Genomic DNA, 18,910 nt, shown 5'->3' with positions numbered 1-18,910 from the left:
TCAGCCTTTCAGCTAAAATACCAGGAGCACAGATGCAGGAGTCCCATTTCCATGGACTCTAGCTCTGTCAAAATGTCATTTTTTTGGTCATTTTGATCTGGAAGTTACTGCTGAGTGTGTGCTGAGATGTCCCACAAACAGCAGGAAGGTGAAAGCTGCTCATCAGAAATGTGCTAAAGCTACTGGCACCTCCTCCTAAAATGACAGATGCTCTCAGGTCTTAAAATTGTGGAATATATTCAATGTTTTGAACTATTTAGCATGGGCTCAGCAAATAAATCACCCAGCCTAAGGTCAGGAGTTAATTTCAGTCAATAGGTACATGTGGCTTATTGGCCTCTGAAATAGGGCTATTCATGCCATCTCCTTGTGAATGAGCACCTCAAAATCACCATTAAGGCTGACATTAACTGGTCAAAGTCTGAAAAATGCATGGTAACAGCATCTCTCCCTGAGACTGGGAAGGAAGTTGATCTTATCTGTTTATAACCTTTTTATTCTTCTAATAAATCTACCAAACTAAGCTTTCATGGATAGCAAATAGCTGTTTATTTCTTCTTTACAAAGGAAACATTGGTGCACATTTTTATGTCCCTTCTGCACAAGCAGTGCCCTAATGGCACAGTTCAATGTAAGGCTTCCTTCTCTTTCCCTATATTTAATCACTATATTCCTATCAAAACAGCTCTGGGGGAAAAAAATAAAATCAATGGACTGTGGAGTGGAATGGGGATGGAGCTGGAATATCTGGACACATCTTTCTGTTGACTTCAGGGATACTCTGAGTGGATTTAAGTGCTGTTAAATTGTGCATGATCACAGCATTTTGCTCTCTCAAGGCAAATAACTGCATCAGGGTCTACTTTTATTCCTGCACACCTATTCTTGAGTGGTGAGGCAGCTGCAGACAGAATGGAAAGATACTCAGACCTCTCAGACAAGAGACCCCAGAACTTGTTTTATTGCAGACCTTTTGAAAAGCACAGCTCACTGAACTAAGTGTATCAAGTTCTGCTCCTGATACTGCATGGAAACAATAGGGCATGGCTGTAAAACAGAAGAATCCAGACATAAATATATTAAATTGGAATTAGGAAAGACTAGGCCACAGATAAATCTAAAAGACAGGCAATGATGTAGCTATTACACTTAATAAAATTCCATAAACCTGCAGTTAAAAGGAGCAGAGAGGAAAAAAGCCTCATGACAGATCAGTGAGAGTCTGGAAAGATCCATCTGGAGAAGAGATTTGTCCTGAAAAGCCTCAACCAGCTCTGAAAGCAGGGATTCCTCTCAGTGGTGCTGAGGATGCAGCTCAAGCAAACACAGGTCTCAGCAGCAGGCTCTGCAGGTTATTCCTGATTTTCCTTCCTTTTCTGCCAGTTGGATGCCCATGCTATGCCAAGCAAGACTTTTTGGAGACAATTCCCATTAATAACTGGGCTATTCATATTTTCTCTATTCTGAACTGGTATCTTTGCATAATTGTGATCCATGGGACCAAATCACTCCTGTCTCAAGCAGTTTCAGAGGGAACATTGAGTTGTGCCAGGCATTTTGTGAGCACAGGGAAGAACCCAGCCAACCATGAGGGAAGGAGCTGGAGGCTCTAATTATTCCTAATGACGTACCTAGAAATCATCCAGTAAAAAGGAACTAAGTAAGATCAAAGCCATGCTTTTTCAAAAAATGAAATTTAGGAAACATGGTGAAGAGACCATTGGGGTCACTAGGGATTCAGAAACAGCCATGACACAGGGGGGGGTTTATTTGCATTGACCACTGCAAATAAATTAATTAATCGATCAATCAATCAATCCTGCTTGGGCAGGATTTCAACAGTGGATCCGGAAGAATTAATTTAGACCCAATTTTGGTTTCTATTACAGCTTTTGAGGTGACCCCTGTGTGACTGGCTTCTCACAGTTTTCCAGCTGAAGAGCTGTGAATTTTCTTTAAATTGGCAAGCCCCAAAATTTCACTGCTGGCAGCTGACAAACCCTCCATCAGCTCTGGAATTTCCCCGGCGTTTTGCTGGATTTTCACTGACAGGCTCAGATGGGTACAGCCTGTGGGCTTCTGCTGATGTAAACTGTTTTATACTCCCTGATGTTTGGAATAAAATAATACACCAGCAAACTCAGACAACATGTAGAACTTGGCACTGCTGCAGCATGGAGAGCTTGGAAAGGCCTGACACTGCTGGATCCACAGGCACTGATGGACAAAACTGCAATTAGCTCCAGAATGTTCTACACACCATCAGTACCAAAGACAGACACAATTTACAGCTTTTTAACAGGGCAGCTGGGAGGGGAGGAAGCCCAGGCTACCCAAACCCACAGATAATCAGCTACACAAGGAAGCAGGATCCAGTGTTTTTGCCTGTTTTGAGGAATTAGATCATGCTGACTTTCCAACAATAAATGCTGTAGGCTCATGACAACCAAAAAGAGACAGGATGGGGCCAGGCAGTGGTGTCTATTCCCAAATTTAAGGCTGGACCACTATCCTGGCCAAGTAATTAACCCAGGGCAGACCAGTCCATTCAGCAGTAAAATGAGCCTAAATATTGACCTCGATTTGGGCTCTGTGGGAGCTCAAAAACACTCCCCAAGATAAGCATCATGCACGAGCATTCCTGCCTTGACACACCATTAAAAATAAAACAAAAGCTTTATATCCCACTTGGGGGAAAGTGAAAAAGGAGAAAGGAACTTGGTTTACCTTCGAAAGGCTCTTCTGAAGTCACAGGATCCCAAACAATCCCAGCAAACACGCTCTGGGACATGAGCTCACACTGCAGGAGTGTTCCCAAGCTCAGCCAGCCTGACACAAGCAATGGGAGAAATCCCACAGCAGGAGCAGAGTGGAGAAAGCAGCAGTGCCACGTGTCTGCTCCAAAAACACATTGTCTGACCCCTGACACAACACAGACTAGAGGCTCTGAGAAAGCACAATATCATATTGCCCAGCAGAGCCCTTTTTTGCAGCAGCAGCAGCACAGAGCTCTGCTGACATGGAAAAGCTCTGAGCCTCCAGGCACTCAGGTGTATCCTCTCTGAGCTTCGTGCTCACCTCAGGGTCTAATTCCTTTGCCAAAATGTTGCACAAGTGGCACTCTGTGTTTGCAAAACACTTCCTCAGGTGTCCTATTTGACCCCAAACAGCAGATGGTTTACTGTCTGTGCAGCCAGCAAGGTCATTCTGGGTTTCTAAGTGGGTCATGTCTTGGTCTCACAGCGAGCAGCTGCATTCACTTTGGAAATGTTTTATGTTCTGCTGCAGATACTTGAGTGCTTTCTGATTCTGCCTCTTCTGCTGCAACACCTTCACCTGAAGGTACCAGAACCAAACATCACCAACCCACAAACTCAGAGTGTCAGCCTACTGGGGATCCCAAACCATCCACATGCTCCAGAGGTGACTCCAGTGCTGCAGCATTCTCCAGCTGCCTCACCTCAGGTCTTTTGCCAAGGTGTTTAGCACGGATAAAAACCCACCTGTGTGGGTTGGAATTGCCTCTGTTCACCGGGGTGCCTCCAATCTCTAAGTGTGTCTGTTTTCATACCTTCTGCAGTTTGCTGCAGGGCAAGTTCAGAAGCTGAGCCAGGCTTCTGAAAGCCCTTCATGGCACATGACAGCCTCCATTAGGCATAGTTTCAGAACTCAATCCTAGGCTTGCCTTCACACTGAAGTGAAGACCTTCCAGACCCCACAGTGTTATGGTTTTCACAGCACAGTGTGACACACAGAAAGCCAAAGCAAACAGATTGTCAGGCCTGTGGATGAACAACTGCAGCTCCTTCCACTGAATCAGTGTGACTCGTGGATCTTCCCAAAAATCAGGTTTTACCAGGTCTCCAGCAGCCATCCTGCCCTCTTTGCTAAATTTCACATCAATAGATTTACAGATTCAGGCAGGAGCATGGGGACTGAAGCATGAGCAAAGGCAGAACAGGTCAGCATTATTGCCCTTGCCTGTGACCGAGATTTTTCCAGCAGAAAGCAAACTGGGCTTGCAGTGCACAGAACACACATATTCCAGTGAGCAAAGGCACACAAAAGAGCTGCCCAGTTTGCAGCTGATTTAGCACAGCTCAGGGAAGAATAAAAGAACTGCACAGCCTTGCCAAGTCCCATTAGGTGAATCAGTGCCTTCATCTCTCATGCCACGAGCCCAGAGTCTCACAGCCTTGGCTGCCTCTCCTCTTCAGCCAGGAGAGAGCAAACCAGCAAACCAACCTGTGCAAAGGGCTGCCAGCAGGATTCATCCCACTGGCTGGGCTAAATATTGTGCCCAGAGCTCAGGACAGTGGGACACAGATAAACACACCCTGGAGCAAACAGAAGGTAGGGCTGGATGGTCAGTATTAACTTCATTTCCAGGTTCCATAAATAAATTTTTCAAAGCCAGTCCTTTAAGTGCTCAGGTTGTTTTCTTTTTTTTTTTCCCCCTTAATGTCAGGTTTTGCTCCATTTTAATATATCCTCTTTAATTTCCTTTACAGCTACGTACTGGTCAGAAAAAAATGGCAGAAATTTCCCTTACCCCAGCTGTTGTAGGATCTAGTGTGGATTTCAAAACAGAATAGAGCTGCAGCCTGCATTCCAAAAAAACTCTGGTGAACCATGTGAAGAGCATTGTTTGGGAGCAATTGGAGAGATAACTGCTCTCCTGATTTAACTCGTTTATTATCCCCAGTCTACAAAACAAGTAGCTGCAGTAACATCATTACACTGAGAGCACTGAAAAGAGCACAAAATAGAAAGCCTAATCTACATTTCTGATACACTTCTGGTCAGCAGCCTCAGCTGTACCACTGTGGGAACCAGAGGTACAACTTTACACAATGTGGCCTCAAGAAAACTTTTTTTTTTTCCTGCCCAGTATGCAAAATAAACAACTTTGCACTACACAGAGGAAACCTTAATTAAGGTTAGTGAGCCCAAAAAACTGAGCTACCAGCAGGTTGAGTTGTACAGCCATGCCTCTTCCTAGTCTTAATCTATTCAATTTAATTCCTCTTGATTCTTCATATGTGTACATCAGCTCCCTCTCTACTTTGTAGAGTTCTGCTCTTTCTGAAAAGATTTCAGGGGAGGATCAAACCTTTTTTACTTGTGTTATTAATTATTTGTGTGTTACTACGATTTCATATTGACTTTAGAAGCTGGGGCTGAGTATAGTAAAGCCCAAGGTGGGAAGAAAAAGCCACGTTATTTACAAAGATGCAGAGATGTTCTCCTTTCCCTCCTCACCTGCTCTGCAAGCACTTTTTGGTTTTGTGAGTGTGGCCTCAACACATCAGGAAACTTCCCAACCACAGGCTGCTTTTGGGAAGGGACAGGACAGACCCCTCCCTCAGCCTGATGTCCAGCAGGCTCAGGGACATCCAAAAAGCAAGCTAGAATAAATAATGGATAACCAGAAAACAGAACTTCCAGTTTAAGACATCTGAAATAAACAGAAACTTGGATGTGGACACAGGTGGGGAAACAAGTCTGGAGTGGCCTGGGTCTCCCTGCAGAATGCAAACTGGGAGCAGGAGCTGCCTGAGCTGCCCAGGAGCTCAGCTCTGAGGGCTCCTTGGCTCTCCTGTGCCACCAGCCTGTCAGGCAGCCTGCCAAGGAGCTGGGCAGGAAGGAAACCAGGGAGGCTTCCAAGAGAAAAAACATCCCGCCGGAAAATTTCTGCCCCTCTAATAACGGCCCTGCTCTGAGAGCCAGTGATGGAGCTGAGAGCCAGTGATGGAGCTGGCAGAAGGCAGGCAGACCCACTGCCTTCCCTGGTTACTTCCTGGCTTCCTATAGAAATTTTTTTCTGCCCCAGACACAGCACCAACTGAAGTAATCCTTAAGTGGGATGTCCATAAATCCCTCGTACCTTCCCCCACAGCGCTGCTTTTTCCCAGAACGATGACAATTGTTAATTGGCGCCATTCAGGAGGTAACATTTTCTTTGGGAAGGCCTTCCCTGCTTTAGGCAACCACATGTACTTTTGGCAAGGTCTCCAGACAAGCCCTGCTGGCAGCAAACAGCCTCATGCCTCGCTCGGAAAGACTGCACGAAAAAACAGCTCACTTTCCAGCTCCAATTCCAAGGCCTCTCAAACTTGGCAGGGCTGACAACCTAATCTGGCCTGGCTGCAGGAATAACTGATGCCTCGTAGGTAGCATCCCTCAGAACTGCCCTGGCAAGCCAACAAAAGGAGCCCTTTCAGCCTGCTCCACCCCTCCTCCAGCTCACCGACCCACCGCTCATTGCTCAGCGTCATCCTGGGAGGGTCCAGGTTGGGATTCTCCATGGACTCCATCTGGGGACAGCGTAGGAAGTAGTAGAGGGTGTGCAGGGCGTCAGGGGACCAGGAGATGGGCTGCTGCTGCCGGGTTTGCCGCACGGGGCTCATGCCGGGCCGGACGGTGTTCAGGCACTGCATGTGGTGCATGGCTCTGGAGACCAGGTCACCTGCAGGAGCAGAGGGAATACAGCATCACCTCTCTGTTAGTCATCCATTGTGCTGTTAACCACGTTTTTGGAGCAGATCTAAGTTGTCACAGCTCAGAGAAGTGTTTGCTGTGTGCACAGAACCTCCTCCACGAAGGCACAGGGTGTCCTGTTCCTCAGGCTGCCACTTGGCAGCACTTTCTTTCAAGTACCAGGTTATCAGTTAGAAAAAATGAAATTCAACACCTCTCAGTCACCACCCATTCTTTACGGTGATTTTGCTAGTTTACTGCTGGTTTCCTCCTCTTTCCACCCACCTATACCAGTTTCTTGCCTGCTTACAAAAACTACTGGTGTCTTTGCAAAATGTCCTCTGACAATTTCCCAAGGCAAAATCAGTAGCACCAATACAAATACTTCACGCTCATTTTTGTCAGGAGGTTGCTCCCATTTCTTCCAACTGGGTCGTGCTGTTCTACCCTCCTGCCCAGGAACCTGAGACAAATTAGGGACATTATGTTCAGGACAGAAACCCCTTCTTTTAGGGGCTTGCTGCTCCCATTCTCACTCTAGCTGCAGGTTTCTCCAGAACGACAGGACCTGATTCTTCTTATTAAAAAGCCAATCTTTATCATGCTGGCTTGTCACAAGCTGTGCCAGAAATTTGTCCCTCAGCATTGTAAGAAGCTCAGTCTAGGAGATTCTGAGTTTTCTTGGTCTTTGAACTTGAGCCAAGCTGCCTCTCTGTCAGAGCAGGGTGGACCTGAGGAGCCCTGGAAGAAGGTGACCTGGATCACACAGTTACACTCAGAATTTTAGGACTGCAGACTTTTAGAAAGTTCCCAGAACAATGACCCCAAAGCTGGTCTTTTTGCAATAAGCTTGCTTTAGGCACAACCTTGGATTACAAACCCTAAAAAGCTTTAAAAGCTTAATCTTTGAGTAGTATGACTAGCAACCTGTGAGTTGAGTTACTACTGGAGATTTCTGCACTTAGCTAGGATCTATTTTTTCCTTGGGAGAATCCTCTGCTGCCTTATGCCTTACAATCCCCTCAAACTCTCACAGGAAACATTGCTCTATTGTGTCCAGAAGTTACAATACTGGGAAAGGATGGAACTGAAATAGCTGCCCCATCACAAAGCTGGCTCCTGGGAAAGCACCCTGACTTCAGCTGTGCCACTAGCAATACCTCCCTCTGAAATTCTTAGCAAGTTATTATTTGTTCATTTATATCTAAGAGCAATACACTGAATTTGCCAGCCAGAACCCTTGGGGTTCTACTGTTACACAGGAGAAAGCTTCACAAAGCTACTGTATGCCTAAACATGACATTTTTAGTGGCTCAGACCAACGGGGTATTAAAAATCTCAGTTTGCAGTCTAAAGCTGTGCCACTCCTTTGTTGTGCAGTACACTCAGCTTTAAGGACCCACTTCAGAATAATAAAAAAATCCTTCTAACAACTGTGCCTTTCCACTTCAGTAGCTCCAGGATCCGCACTTTTTATGAGAGCATCATGAATCCTCCAGCGCTGGTGCTAACACAGAAGTCTGCACAGTTTATAGCAGAAATGCATCTGGAATTCAAATTTTCAGCTCAGAGTAACGTTCCTTCTCCTTTGCACACTCACTCTATTTTTCTGGCAACGGGCAGCAGCATAAAAAAAAAAAAAAAACCCAAAAAAAAAGCAGGCAACTGTATCAGGAGATCCATTCACTGGATGTACTGACCAAGCTGGCCAGGCAGGGATGGGGGAAGAGGGAGAGAGGAAGCTGCATTCAATCTCAGTCCCTTGCTACAAATGTTCTCTTGTGTTCCAGGATAAATAGAGGTGTGTTGAAGGAATTTGAAAACCTCAAATTAAGGCAGGTTGCAAAATAAATGGTGAAACCCACAAACTGCTTACTGGCCCTGGCCTTCATTAGCATTCAGATGGTGCAGCCTAAGAAAGTGATGCCAGCAGAAACGTTGCAAGGGAAAAAGTAGACCAGGAAAACACAAATCATTTTTGTTTATTTTAAAGGGGCTTTGTGAGTACTCTAGGAATGGAACATTTCATTTGGTCCGCTTAAAAAAAAAAGAAAAAAAAAAAGGGGGTTGAACAAGTTTTTGTCACCAGAGTGCTCTCAGATTTTCTTTTCCCTCCGCTTTTTGTTTTCTGAGTAACCAAAAAGCTTTTCCTTGAATATCCTGGACATTTCCACTGCAGAAGCACTGACAAGGAGAGCTCTCTTTGCTGTCTGAGGGAGGTTTGCTGTGCTCCAGAGGCATTTAGGAAAGAGCATCCAGCTTTAGCTGGCAGTAGCATCACTACAAAAAAAAAAAAAAAAAAAAAAAAAAAAAAAAAAAAAAAAAAAAAAAAAAAGAAAGAACCAGCCACATCTTACACCTCTCCAGGTGAATCAGACACAAGGCAGGCTAATGAAAGCAGCTGATTTTCATACACAGCACCGCCAGACAATTAAATCTCACCGAGTGCTGCTCACGCTGCCAACAGCGGCGGCACTCCTGCTGCCCTCAGCAGGGCAGGATGGGCTCTGCTGCCCTGCTGGAGCAAACCCACGGCCCAGAAGAGCCCCAACTCACTCAGCTCCGAGATGCTCCCCACGCAGGTGGCCAGCAGGGACTGCTCCAGGGTCCGCAGCTCCAGCTGGGCGTACGCGTCAGCCCGTCCATCGCTGCTCGCCGAGCCGTCGTGGTAGGGGCTGAAGTAGGCAGGGAGGGACAGCACACCTGGGGCAGAGACACAGACACAACACACCTCTTACAAACCAGCCAAAAGCAAATCCCTCCGGCAGGGATACAGAACTTGCACAGAATTCACCTGGGATTTTTGAACGGTTTTAAATGGCGCTGTGAATGCCAGAATGGCTGAAATGGGGAAAGCAGGCTCCAGGGAGCAAGGCTGGATGTTCCTATAGCCTTTGAGAGCTGGAAACAAATTGCAGCTGAGATAAAACGACATGAAAAGCTGTGGTGAAGCCTCTGCTCGTGTTTATACAACAAACTGGGCTGTGCACACACAGCTCGCTGCTGAACAGCTGTATGCAGATCCCCAGATAGAAGGGCCTGATCTGGAGAGATGTGGAATATAGCCTGGAGTCCACCTCATCCCTGCAGCCCTGCAAACAAAACCACGGGCTGTGCCAGCCCTTTGAACCTGCCATGCAGTTTCAGGTGCTCAGACTGTGGTTTCTGCATGTGCAAACCTCTGGATAGACCAAGCGACACCCAGGAGTTCTGAGGTTGGCTGTATTTTCATCTCTGTAAATGACCTGTGTGTGAGAGAGAGATTAGGAAGGTAATTACACTTCACACACTCCTTCCATCTCCTCTCCTTGCACCCATCAGCATGACTGCACAGGAACTGATTGCTCCACGTGGCACAGAGAAAAGGGGCAATTGTGACCTCCAGAGTGGATGTGAGGCAGGGAGAGAAGCTGTGGGACAGTGACCTGCCTCCTCCAGTGGCACCCTGGGGTAGATCTGGTGCCACTGCATCCACAGGGCAGGTGGACACCGAAAAGCCACCTCCAGTCACTCAGTCAGTGCTGCTCTGCACTCACTACTGACCCATTTTCAATTACAGATCCATCCCGCAATTCCAGCAGCACCTCCTCGCTCAAATTTTCCCAGATTCCACACAAGGCCACTCACAGCAGCCACGACTGCCTGTGCTCTTAGCCTACTGCATCCTGCATTTCTGGTTTTTAACTTTGATCCACAGCAATACAGTTCAGCTCAGACCCACGTTTCCTTCCGCCCTCACCTCCCGACCCCGGCTCAGTCTGGGATGTGGAGATCCTTTACTCCTGTGGCAGTGACCTCCCACCACATAGGTGCTGTGTATTGTTGTCCCACACAGCCCTGCAGCTCACTGTGCACCACCCTTTGTTTCTTTGTCTTGGAGTTTTTCTTTTGAGATTTTACGCCGGATTGATCTCTCCTACCCTTTTCACATCCTCTTTGCATCCTGCTTGGTGGTAAAGCCAAGGGCTGCGTCAAAAACTTCCTGGACACGATAAGAATAAGGGAATGATTTATCCTGTTGTGCTTCTTCACTGTACATCACTGTTAGTTAATGGAGAACACTCTGCCAATGCCCTCTTAACCTGAATAATTAGGAAGTTGAGGCTTTAAGAGCTACCAGAAGCCATGCATGCAAACTAGGAGAGCTTTGCTTTAAACATACACTATACAGAGCCTAAGCCACTTCCTTTTCCATGCCAAAGCTATGAAAGGATGTTTTAGAGACATATGGATTGAATTTATTGCAGAGGGAGAATGAAAACAGCCTGATTTGTCAAAACTTTGAAATAGAGGCACATAATTCTACAGAGGTGAAAACAGAAACTGGCAGCTCCACTGCTGAGCCCGGCAGAGGGAAAGAAATGGGGCACATTTTCTCTGCCAGCCACTTTCAGTTGGTTCTGTTTCCTAACAGGGAATTAAAAATAAAGATTTGCAGAATGATTTGGCTGGCAAGAGGCAACGACATTTTCTCAGTTTTCCAGCTCACAGCTTGCCAGGTGGTGTGAGGAAACAGGGAGGGTTTATTTACCTTTGGAAAAATGACTCATCCAAGATAGCTTTGGAGAAGATTTATGGTGTCATCTGCCTTGGTACAGCTGAGGAGCATCCTCTATGTGCCAGAGAGGAATAGGGAATTTACCAAGACTTTGGCCATAGCCCAGTGATGCCCCTGAAGGTTTTCCCTTGGATGGCAGAGGGGGATGAATCAAACCCTCATGACATTAGGATTCCAAGGCTCTCCACATCTGGCAGGTCTCCATAGGTATGAGCAGGCCTGGGAATGAAGACAAACCTCCCAACCCTGATTTTGAGGCAGTGGGAAGCAAAGCAGAAATGTACCCCACAACTATTCTGTCTTGCAGCACCCTAAGCAGGATTTCCTCTCTGATCCACTTCCAGTAACTCTGTGGAGTCAGAAAAGCATCATCTTTGCTCTCTGCATCAGAAATTCAGGCACACAGACATCTGCAGTCAAGCTTTGCCCAGTGGGGTTATAATTAGGAACAGGGCCTAATCTTTATTATGAACTAAAAAAAAAAACCTGTCTTTGATAACAGATAATTGCCTTGTGCTGACTATTTGTATCCAAACTTGCTCTCCTGCCTCCCAAATCAAGGAATTTTCAGTCCAAAGGTGTTAGAACAGTACAAACCATAGGGGCAGCTTCTATCTGGCATTCACATTCCCACATTTTTATATTAGTAGCAGCACTGGTTTTAATAATGAGTAGCAAGACAAGTCAAACTGCAATTGAAATAAATCAATCCGTGTCAAAACACTCTCTGTTTGAAATCACCTTTATTTCCTGACTCTCCAAAGTGTGATCTCCCCACAAAACAACAATGTGAAACAACACATAATTGCTGTGCAGGAATGAACCACTCTGGCTTTTTTTCTTTTTTTTTTTAATTAAGATTTTAAGATTAAGATCCAAGCCCAGGTGGAGTTAAGGAGAGACTATGAATTTGAGCGTGGCTTAGCTCAAACCTCAGGAGCAGGAGGAGCTCAGAAGTCACCTCTGGAATGGCCTGATTCTCAATCAAGGCACGGCTGGCTAACCATTTGCTCCTGATATTTCCATAGCCTTTGAAACAGCAGCTGGAAAGAAAGCCATATTTATTCTACCTCAGTTAAATATGAAACCTGTTCACGAGCACTTGCTGCCAACGCTCTTAAAAGGCAGTCACGACTGGGTGGATTCCAGTTAGGCAGTTCCTTAAACTCAAATTATTCTGTTTGCCTAAAGAGTTTGAAATTGTTGTCCGTAATCTGATGCTTTTTAATAGCAACTGAAAATGTTTCCAGCCTGAGCAGGATCCAGGGAAAAGTCTGTTCACACTCCTGGACATCTTTCTGCTTTAAGAGGTGCAGCAGCTCTGCGGAGAGCTTTGGCTGTAACGTGATGGATCCCACGAGCAGGGCTGGGCAAAGCTCTGGTGTGGTTTCCAGCATGTGCTGGAACACCTCTGCTCTGGAGACAGGCTGGGAGAGCTGGCAATGTTCAACCCAGAGAAAAGAAGGGTCCAGGGAGAACCTAGGGGCTCCAAGAGAGCTGGAGAGGGGCTTTGGACAAGGGCATGGAGTGGCAGGAGAAAGGAGAATGGCCTTAAACTGAAGGAAGATGGGTTTAGATGGGATATTGGGAAGGAATTTTTTACTGGAAGGGTGGGTAGGTCCTGGCACAGGTTTTCCAGAGAAGCTGTGGCTGCCCCATCCCTGGAAGTGTCCCAGGCCAGGCTGGATGGGGCTTGGAGCAACCTGGGACAGTGGAAGGTGTCCTTGCCCATGGACAGGAGGTTGGAACTAAATTAACTTTAAAAGTCCCTTCCAAGCCGAACCATTCCCTGAATCTATGATTCCCCAAACTGGGCAGCGGATCCAGTTCCTCAAGCAGGACAATTCCTGTGAGGAACCCCAGGTCAGCCTCTGAATATCCTCATAATTCAGAGGCTGGCATCAACTTCTGCTCTTTCGATCCCAAGATAAAAAGCAAATGCAGACTTTTCCCTGAATTTTGGTCTGAGACTGGAATGTGTGACTTTCCACCTACCATGGCACCTTCATGCTTCACACCATTTGCCCAACACGTTCAAGCAAAGGGACTTGCCATCATTTTTACCTTGTTGTAATGGTTTTCTCTGGGCTTTCTCCAGTCTGGACCCTTGATGTTGGCAGACAACTTCCTAGAGATTAACTCATCAGCCATTTGATGGCTTTCAAACACTTATATGATGTCTAGAGGTTAAGATGGGGCCACTCACAAGTGGCAAAGGGCCAGGGAGACTTGGCTGGAAAGCACTCGAATTTTGCTGTCTGGGATTCCTCATGGAAATTGCACAGGGTACTGATTTCCTTATTTCAGAAATGCACTGGCTCTGTTCATGACAGATTAGGCAAAGAATCAGGAATATAATTAGGACAGGGATATACACCATAAACTACTGACACAGAAAAACTGCTTTTTAAAAATATAGACCTAGCAGAGCATATGGGACAATACAATGTGCTATTTATACCTAAACACTTCCAAAAAACAAATCCAAACAGTAGGAAAAAAGCACCTATTTGGCCAAACCAACCAGAAAGCCCTCAGAAAATTCAAAATCACCTTTATACACAGTAATTTTTTTCTAAAAGCCCCATGTATGAAACCAGGAGAGCTGTGAGTGTGCTTTAAAAATACATTAGGAAACCAGGCAGGAATCCCTACACCAGTGTCCTTTTGCAGTGTTTGGCTTGGGATAAATTCCTCAAGAAACATTCTGGGGGGTGAGAACGATGGCTGATCCTGCTGAACTAAGATGGGATTTGGAAGGCCAAAATTCTGAAGGCGGATGGTGATGACCTGACTGGGCTGGAGCTGCCAAGTCCCACCGATTCCAAGGGAGCTGGTGGGAAGCTCAGCCAACTGCAAGTGCAGTTCCCACGTTGGAATGTGGCCATGCCATCGGAATGGCTGTCACCTTGCACAAAGTCCTGCAATTCTTCATGGCAAGGAGCATTCAAGGCTCTCCTTGTTTTCTGCTCCCCGTTCTCCCACACCACACAATGCCCTGCAGTTCCCTCTTGCCAATCAGTTCCGAGTGTGGAGCACCAGAGGGAATTAATGCCAATTCCTGGAGCTCTGTTTTCTCCCTGCTGACCTACCGCTGCTAGGAAAGCTCAGCCCCTCTCTATTTTATGAAATGACACAGGATCATTTTGACAGAACACAAACAAACCCCATTGAAAAACAACAACCGAAGTGTTCCTGATGGAACTCCCTCAAATCTAAACACACCAGGCTCTATAATCAACTGCAGCCATGCTATGGGTTGTGAGAGAGGCTTGTGATCAGGGAACAATGCACCTAATTGCTCACATAGAGGAAAAGAGTGTGGCTTCTGCTAGAAAGCAGGCAGGCATCTCTCCCAGTTTGTCTCTGTCAGCAGTAAGAAAAACCAGAGTTTCTTATATCTGCATCCACATTAAACAGTAATTCTGTAATTGGAAACAGGGGGAGAAGTAGAGGAGGGAGGAGTTTCAAGCAGCAGAGATTTTTAAACCTTTTGCAAGTGCTACACTGGATGTCTCCCTTGAAGAGCTGATGTCCTAAGGGGACACTTCTGGACATGGAGTCACACAGCCCTCAGGCTTGATCTTACTGTTCAAAGAGACAACACCCTCTCCAAATTATCAGAATACAGCTTTCCTGGACTCCAGGAATGTTATCAGAGGTGCACTGCCTTCATGCTCAGAGTCTGGTCCTTCCTGCAGCTCAGTGTCAACAGGCATGGCTTAACTACAGTACCAAAATACCCCAAAAGGGAGTTACAAAGCATTCTCAACATCCACTGCCCTTTTTTTCCTGGAGTGAAGGCCACTGTGGCAACTGGATAAAAGCAGGGAAAGCAGTAGAGCTCCCAGCAACACTGCCAGGGAAAGGGCAGGAGCCTATGGACAGTCACTAGAAATGCCTCTCTGTTCCTAGGGAACTCCCCGTGCCTGTCTTCATCCCACACATTTTGCCTCCCTTTTGCTATGAAAATGGTGGGATTGGGCAAAGGTGGGAAGTGTCTGTATTCCATTGGAATCCAGCTGTGACATAAGGGCTTGCAAATGGCTACAGATGTAGGAGAAAGGCCTCAGTTTAACACAGAGTCAGGACTCACTGAGTCATTAATCCCACTTCCATATCCCTGTGGTCTTCTGGACAACCACTGACCTGGCCTGGCCCCAAGCACTTAATTGAACATGAGCACAAGGGAACGTATCCTGGGCTTGCTTTGTCACTGCTGCCAAAAAACAGCACAATCACTGTCCTCATTGCCAGTTCCTAGAGGGAGAAACTCGGACAGAAGAAAGAGGAGCAACCACAAAACTCATGCAAACAGCACTTTGCAAAGCCCAAGTCTCCCAGTTCAAATTCCCTGTATGAAACTGGCCAGCACTGATCCAGCCTGGATCCAGAGGTTGGAAATAAATGGAATAACTATGTGGCTTTCAGTCTAGGTTTGTAGAACTATGCTTCCTGTTTTATATGTCCTAATAAAAGACCTTTGGGGATACGATCTGTAAATATAAACTGTAATTGCTTCCTACCATTATTACTTTCTACAACTGCTTCTGAAGAGGAGTGTGTGTGCTCAGATGTCAACAAGTACATCCATCTCTAAAACTAGGCTGATCCTTTGGAATTTTGCACATGTGGTTTTCCAGGCACTGGATCTTCTACACAGGTAGATCCAAGGGCAGGCAAACACCTGCACTACACTAATATCAGTACAAGAAATCCACCAATTATCAATAAATCCATGCTTCCAGGGCTCTTGTTGTCACGATCCAGAAAGGCACACAGAAGAGAACACTCCATACTGGGTTATAAATATCAATTAAAAAAACACATTTTATGAGGAGTGGTATAAACAGATTATGAACACTGTGAGAGAAATACAAAACCAGAATCCTGTGCCAAAAAATGACTGCAGTCCAAGAGCCAGAAGACTTAAAATCCCCTAGTTGTGTAAACCCCAACCAGTTTGCTTAATCTCAGTGTCCCAGTCAGCTTATCTGGAAAATGAGGATATTGCTTCATTCCTGGTAAGGGTGGTGTGACAGCAGCAGTGCTCTTGCTGTATTTCTCATCCTCATCTCACTCCTTCCTGCTGCTCAACATCCACCAGTGTCCCCATTTCCCATATTTGTCTACAGCACATTTTTTGCCCCTTACCAACATTCCACCTTTCATTTAAAAAGCCCTTTTTACCTTCAACAAAGCTCCCCAAGACACAGCTACTTCTGAGATAAAAGGACAGATATTGAGACAGTATTTAATTGCACCTCAGTGGAGCTTATGATATGAGAAACTTTACCCAACTGTGAGAGAGTTAAGAAAAGCAAAATTATTCTTGCCCTGTAGAGATTTGGATGGGGCTACAATATTGGACAGTTATTCTGACAAACAGAGAAGAAATATAATGAGAAATTATAAAGAAGAAACATTACATATTTATGAAGGGTAAAAAATAAACCTTGTTTTTTAAAAAGGGAGAGTGGTACAACAGGTAAGCACTGGCAACTCCAGAAACACAGAGTCCTTTAGTGGCATTGCTGTGGGGATCAGAAAGTTTAGGAATAAGAAGGAAATTCTCCATTCCCTGGGCATTCTTTAGAAGTCAGTTTAGGTGCTTTTACAGTAAAATCAGCTCCGTTTGGTGTAATCAGACAGCAGCAACTGCAGGCACCAGCTCGAGCCCTCCTTCCCTCCACAATACCCTCTTCTAATTCCTTCCTTATTGTCCACTGTCCTTCCTGTAATCTGCCCTTTGAATCATGCCCAGCTCCCCAGATGTGCTCTGAGTAAGCTCTTTGTACATCCCATAATGACCTCTCTTTGCCTGCCTTCAATTCTTCTATTTATACATCCCATGATCTGTATGCTTGCCAAACAAGGAGGATAGTAAATTTATATCCTCTGTCACTCCCAGTTCCTTTTCTTAGGGAACGTCAAGATGGAGAATCTGACCAGGGCAATACTCCAGAATAATCCAGTGCAATCCCTTCTAAAATATTCCAGAGCAATTTTTGGGAAGAAATGGTCTCTGCCTAGCAGCTTCTTTATACCAATGAGTGCTTGGCCTGATAAAATCTACCTTCCTTAGCCTCTCCTGGCTGCTGCAAACATGCCATCGAAATAGGATTTTAGAGACCATGGTCATTTAATAACAAACATCAAGACTGCAATTACATCAGTTAATGACTGGAAATATCACAGCGTCACAAGAGCTGATTACTCTCTGCTTATTATAAAAAAGCCACGAGGAAATAGGAGCTCAGCACTAACCAATCTACTGCTCCTAAAGGAATTTTTTAGGTGACTCTCTCCTTTAGCTGTCAGCAACACCAGCTTGGTGTTTTGTCAGGGTGAAATATGCGTCTGCCACTCAATGTAAAATTGAAATTTTATCTAAGTGAAACACAGCGCAGCGCTGAGACCGTGAAGTCTGACCTCAGGAGGGATGCTTGGAGGCACACCAGGATGAGCACATTCCTACCCTGCCTGCAGACAGAAGTGATTCAGATTTTGAGTCACTGGGCAGACAACACAAAACTTGGGGCGGGTGCATCCTGAGCAGGTCATGAGAAAAGAGACAGCACCATTGTAGATTTGATACCTACAGTTTAATCTCCAATATTATTTCAGCTCACTAAATTGCTCACAGCAGCATCGACGTGCATGAGTAATTAATGAATCACAAGCTTTGTCATTTTTACCCCAGTTTTGCCTGCAGCCCAATATCAGTGCAAGCTTTTGGGACAAGACAAACACAAAGCTCCACCATCCAGATAACAGTGTTTGTGTTTGACAAGCACCATTAGGCAGGGCTTGCTCTCGAGGAGTATTTTGATAGCACCAAAGACCAGCAGCAATTCCAGCCCAGGACAGAAGCTATCCCTCTCTTAATTTTCATTTCCTCCAACAAACACTTGGAAGTATTTGGCAGATTAGTCTCTTACTCATGACAGCATTTCCCCACTTTCTGCTTCCTCACATCAAAGCATCCTGTAGATCTTGTCAACAATGACCAATTGTTTAGACACTCACAAGTGGAGCTGAGGAATTCCACTTACTCACCAACTGCTCAGCTTTGCAACACTTTAGCCTGTTTCTCCCATCGTGTGTGGCACTCAAGGACCATCTCTTACCATCTCATACCATCCTGTGCCTGGCTTCCTTCCATGATATCTTGCTCTGGCTTCAGCACCTATTTACTCTCTGCACCTGAATTCCTCTTTCTTGTCCCCCCATCACCTCCTCATTGCCATTACACTTGCACTCAGGGTTCAGCCTCTCAAGGCTCAGCACCAGCTCCAAACCAGCACAGATCCAACATCTATTTTTGAATGTGCCCTTTAGGGGTGGCAACACTGTAGGAATCTGGCAATATTTATAAAGCTGCCAGGGAAAAAACCCAAAAACCAACTGTACTACAAGGCTCTGGCCTGTCTCTCCCACTGCATTAGTGCCAAGTGCATTTCAAAGTCTAAGTCTCTTGGTTGTAGCCATTTATAGTTTGTATAAAAAGCATAACTTGTATACTTCCATTAGAGCCCTAAATATAACTGCCCTGAGCAAGTATTCGCTGCTCAAACAGGACCTCTTTGAATTTTGTTTCCAAAAGAATGCTGCTGCCACTATATTATTTATAGACATTTACATTGAGATCTGAGTACTTGGTCAGGAAACAACCCCGATTAATGGATTCCCAGCATTGTTTTATAACTCTGAAGAGAACCTGGGTGCCTGTACTTTTATTTTAGAGCAGCAATTTTTCTGCATAAGCATAAAAAGCAGCAGTTCTCAGGCTGGATGGCCACGGTTCTTTGAAGAATTTGGAAACACTGCCACATTGTTTGTTTTTTTAACGCAGCATCTGTGTAGGGGATA

The 18,910-nt window shown here is 45.5% G+C and overlaps 1 protein-coding gene across 1 annotated transcript in view; it reads right to left on the bottom strand.

Annotated features, from left to right (window-relative positions):
* The window catches only part of ABTB2 (ankyrin repeat and BTB domain containing 2), a 107,950-nt gene that overhangs the window by 28,384 nt on the left and 60,656 nt on the right, over positions 1–18,910 (bottom strand). The window contains exons 2-3 of the mRNA XM_085063314.1: positions 9,037–9,183; positions 6,259–6,469 (exon numbers count right to left, since the gene is read on the bottom strand). Coding sequence (XP_084919440.1) covers positions 6,259–6,469; positions 9,037–9,183 — 358 coding nt within the window. The remainder of the gene's footprint in view (positions 1–6,258; positions 6,470–9,036; positions 9,184–18,910) is intronic.

The sequence above is a fragment of the Lichenostomus cassidix genome, chromosome 5, assembly GCF_008360975.1.
Source record: "Lichenostomus cassidix isolate B80296 chromosome 5, HeHo_3.0, whole genome shotgun sequence".
NCBI classification, from domain to species: Eukaryota; Metazoa; Chordata; class Aves; order Passeriformes; family Meliphagidae; genus Lichenostomus; species Lichenostomus cassidix.
The sequence above is the reverse complement of the archived record's forward strand: the minus strand, read 5'-3'. Positions and strand labels throughout refer to the sequence as shown.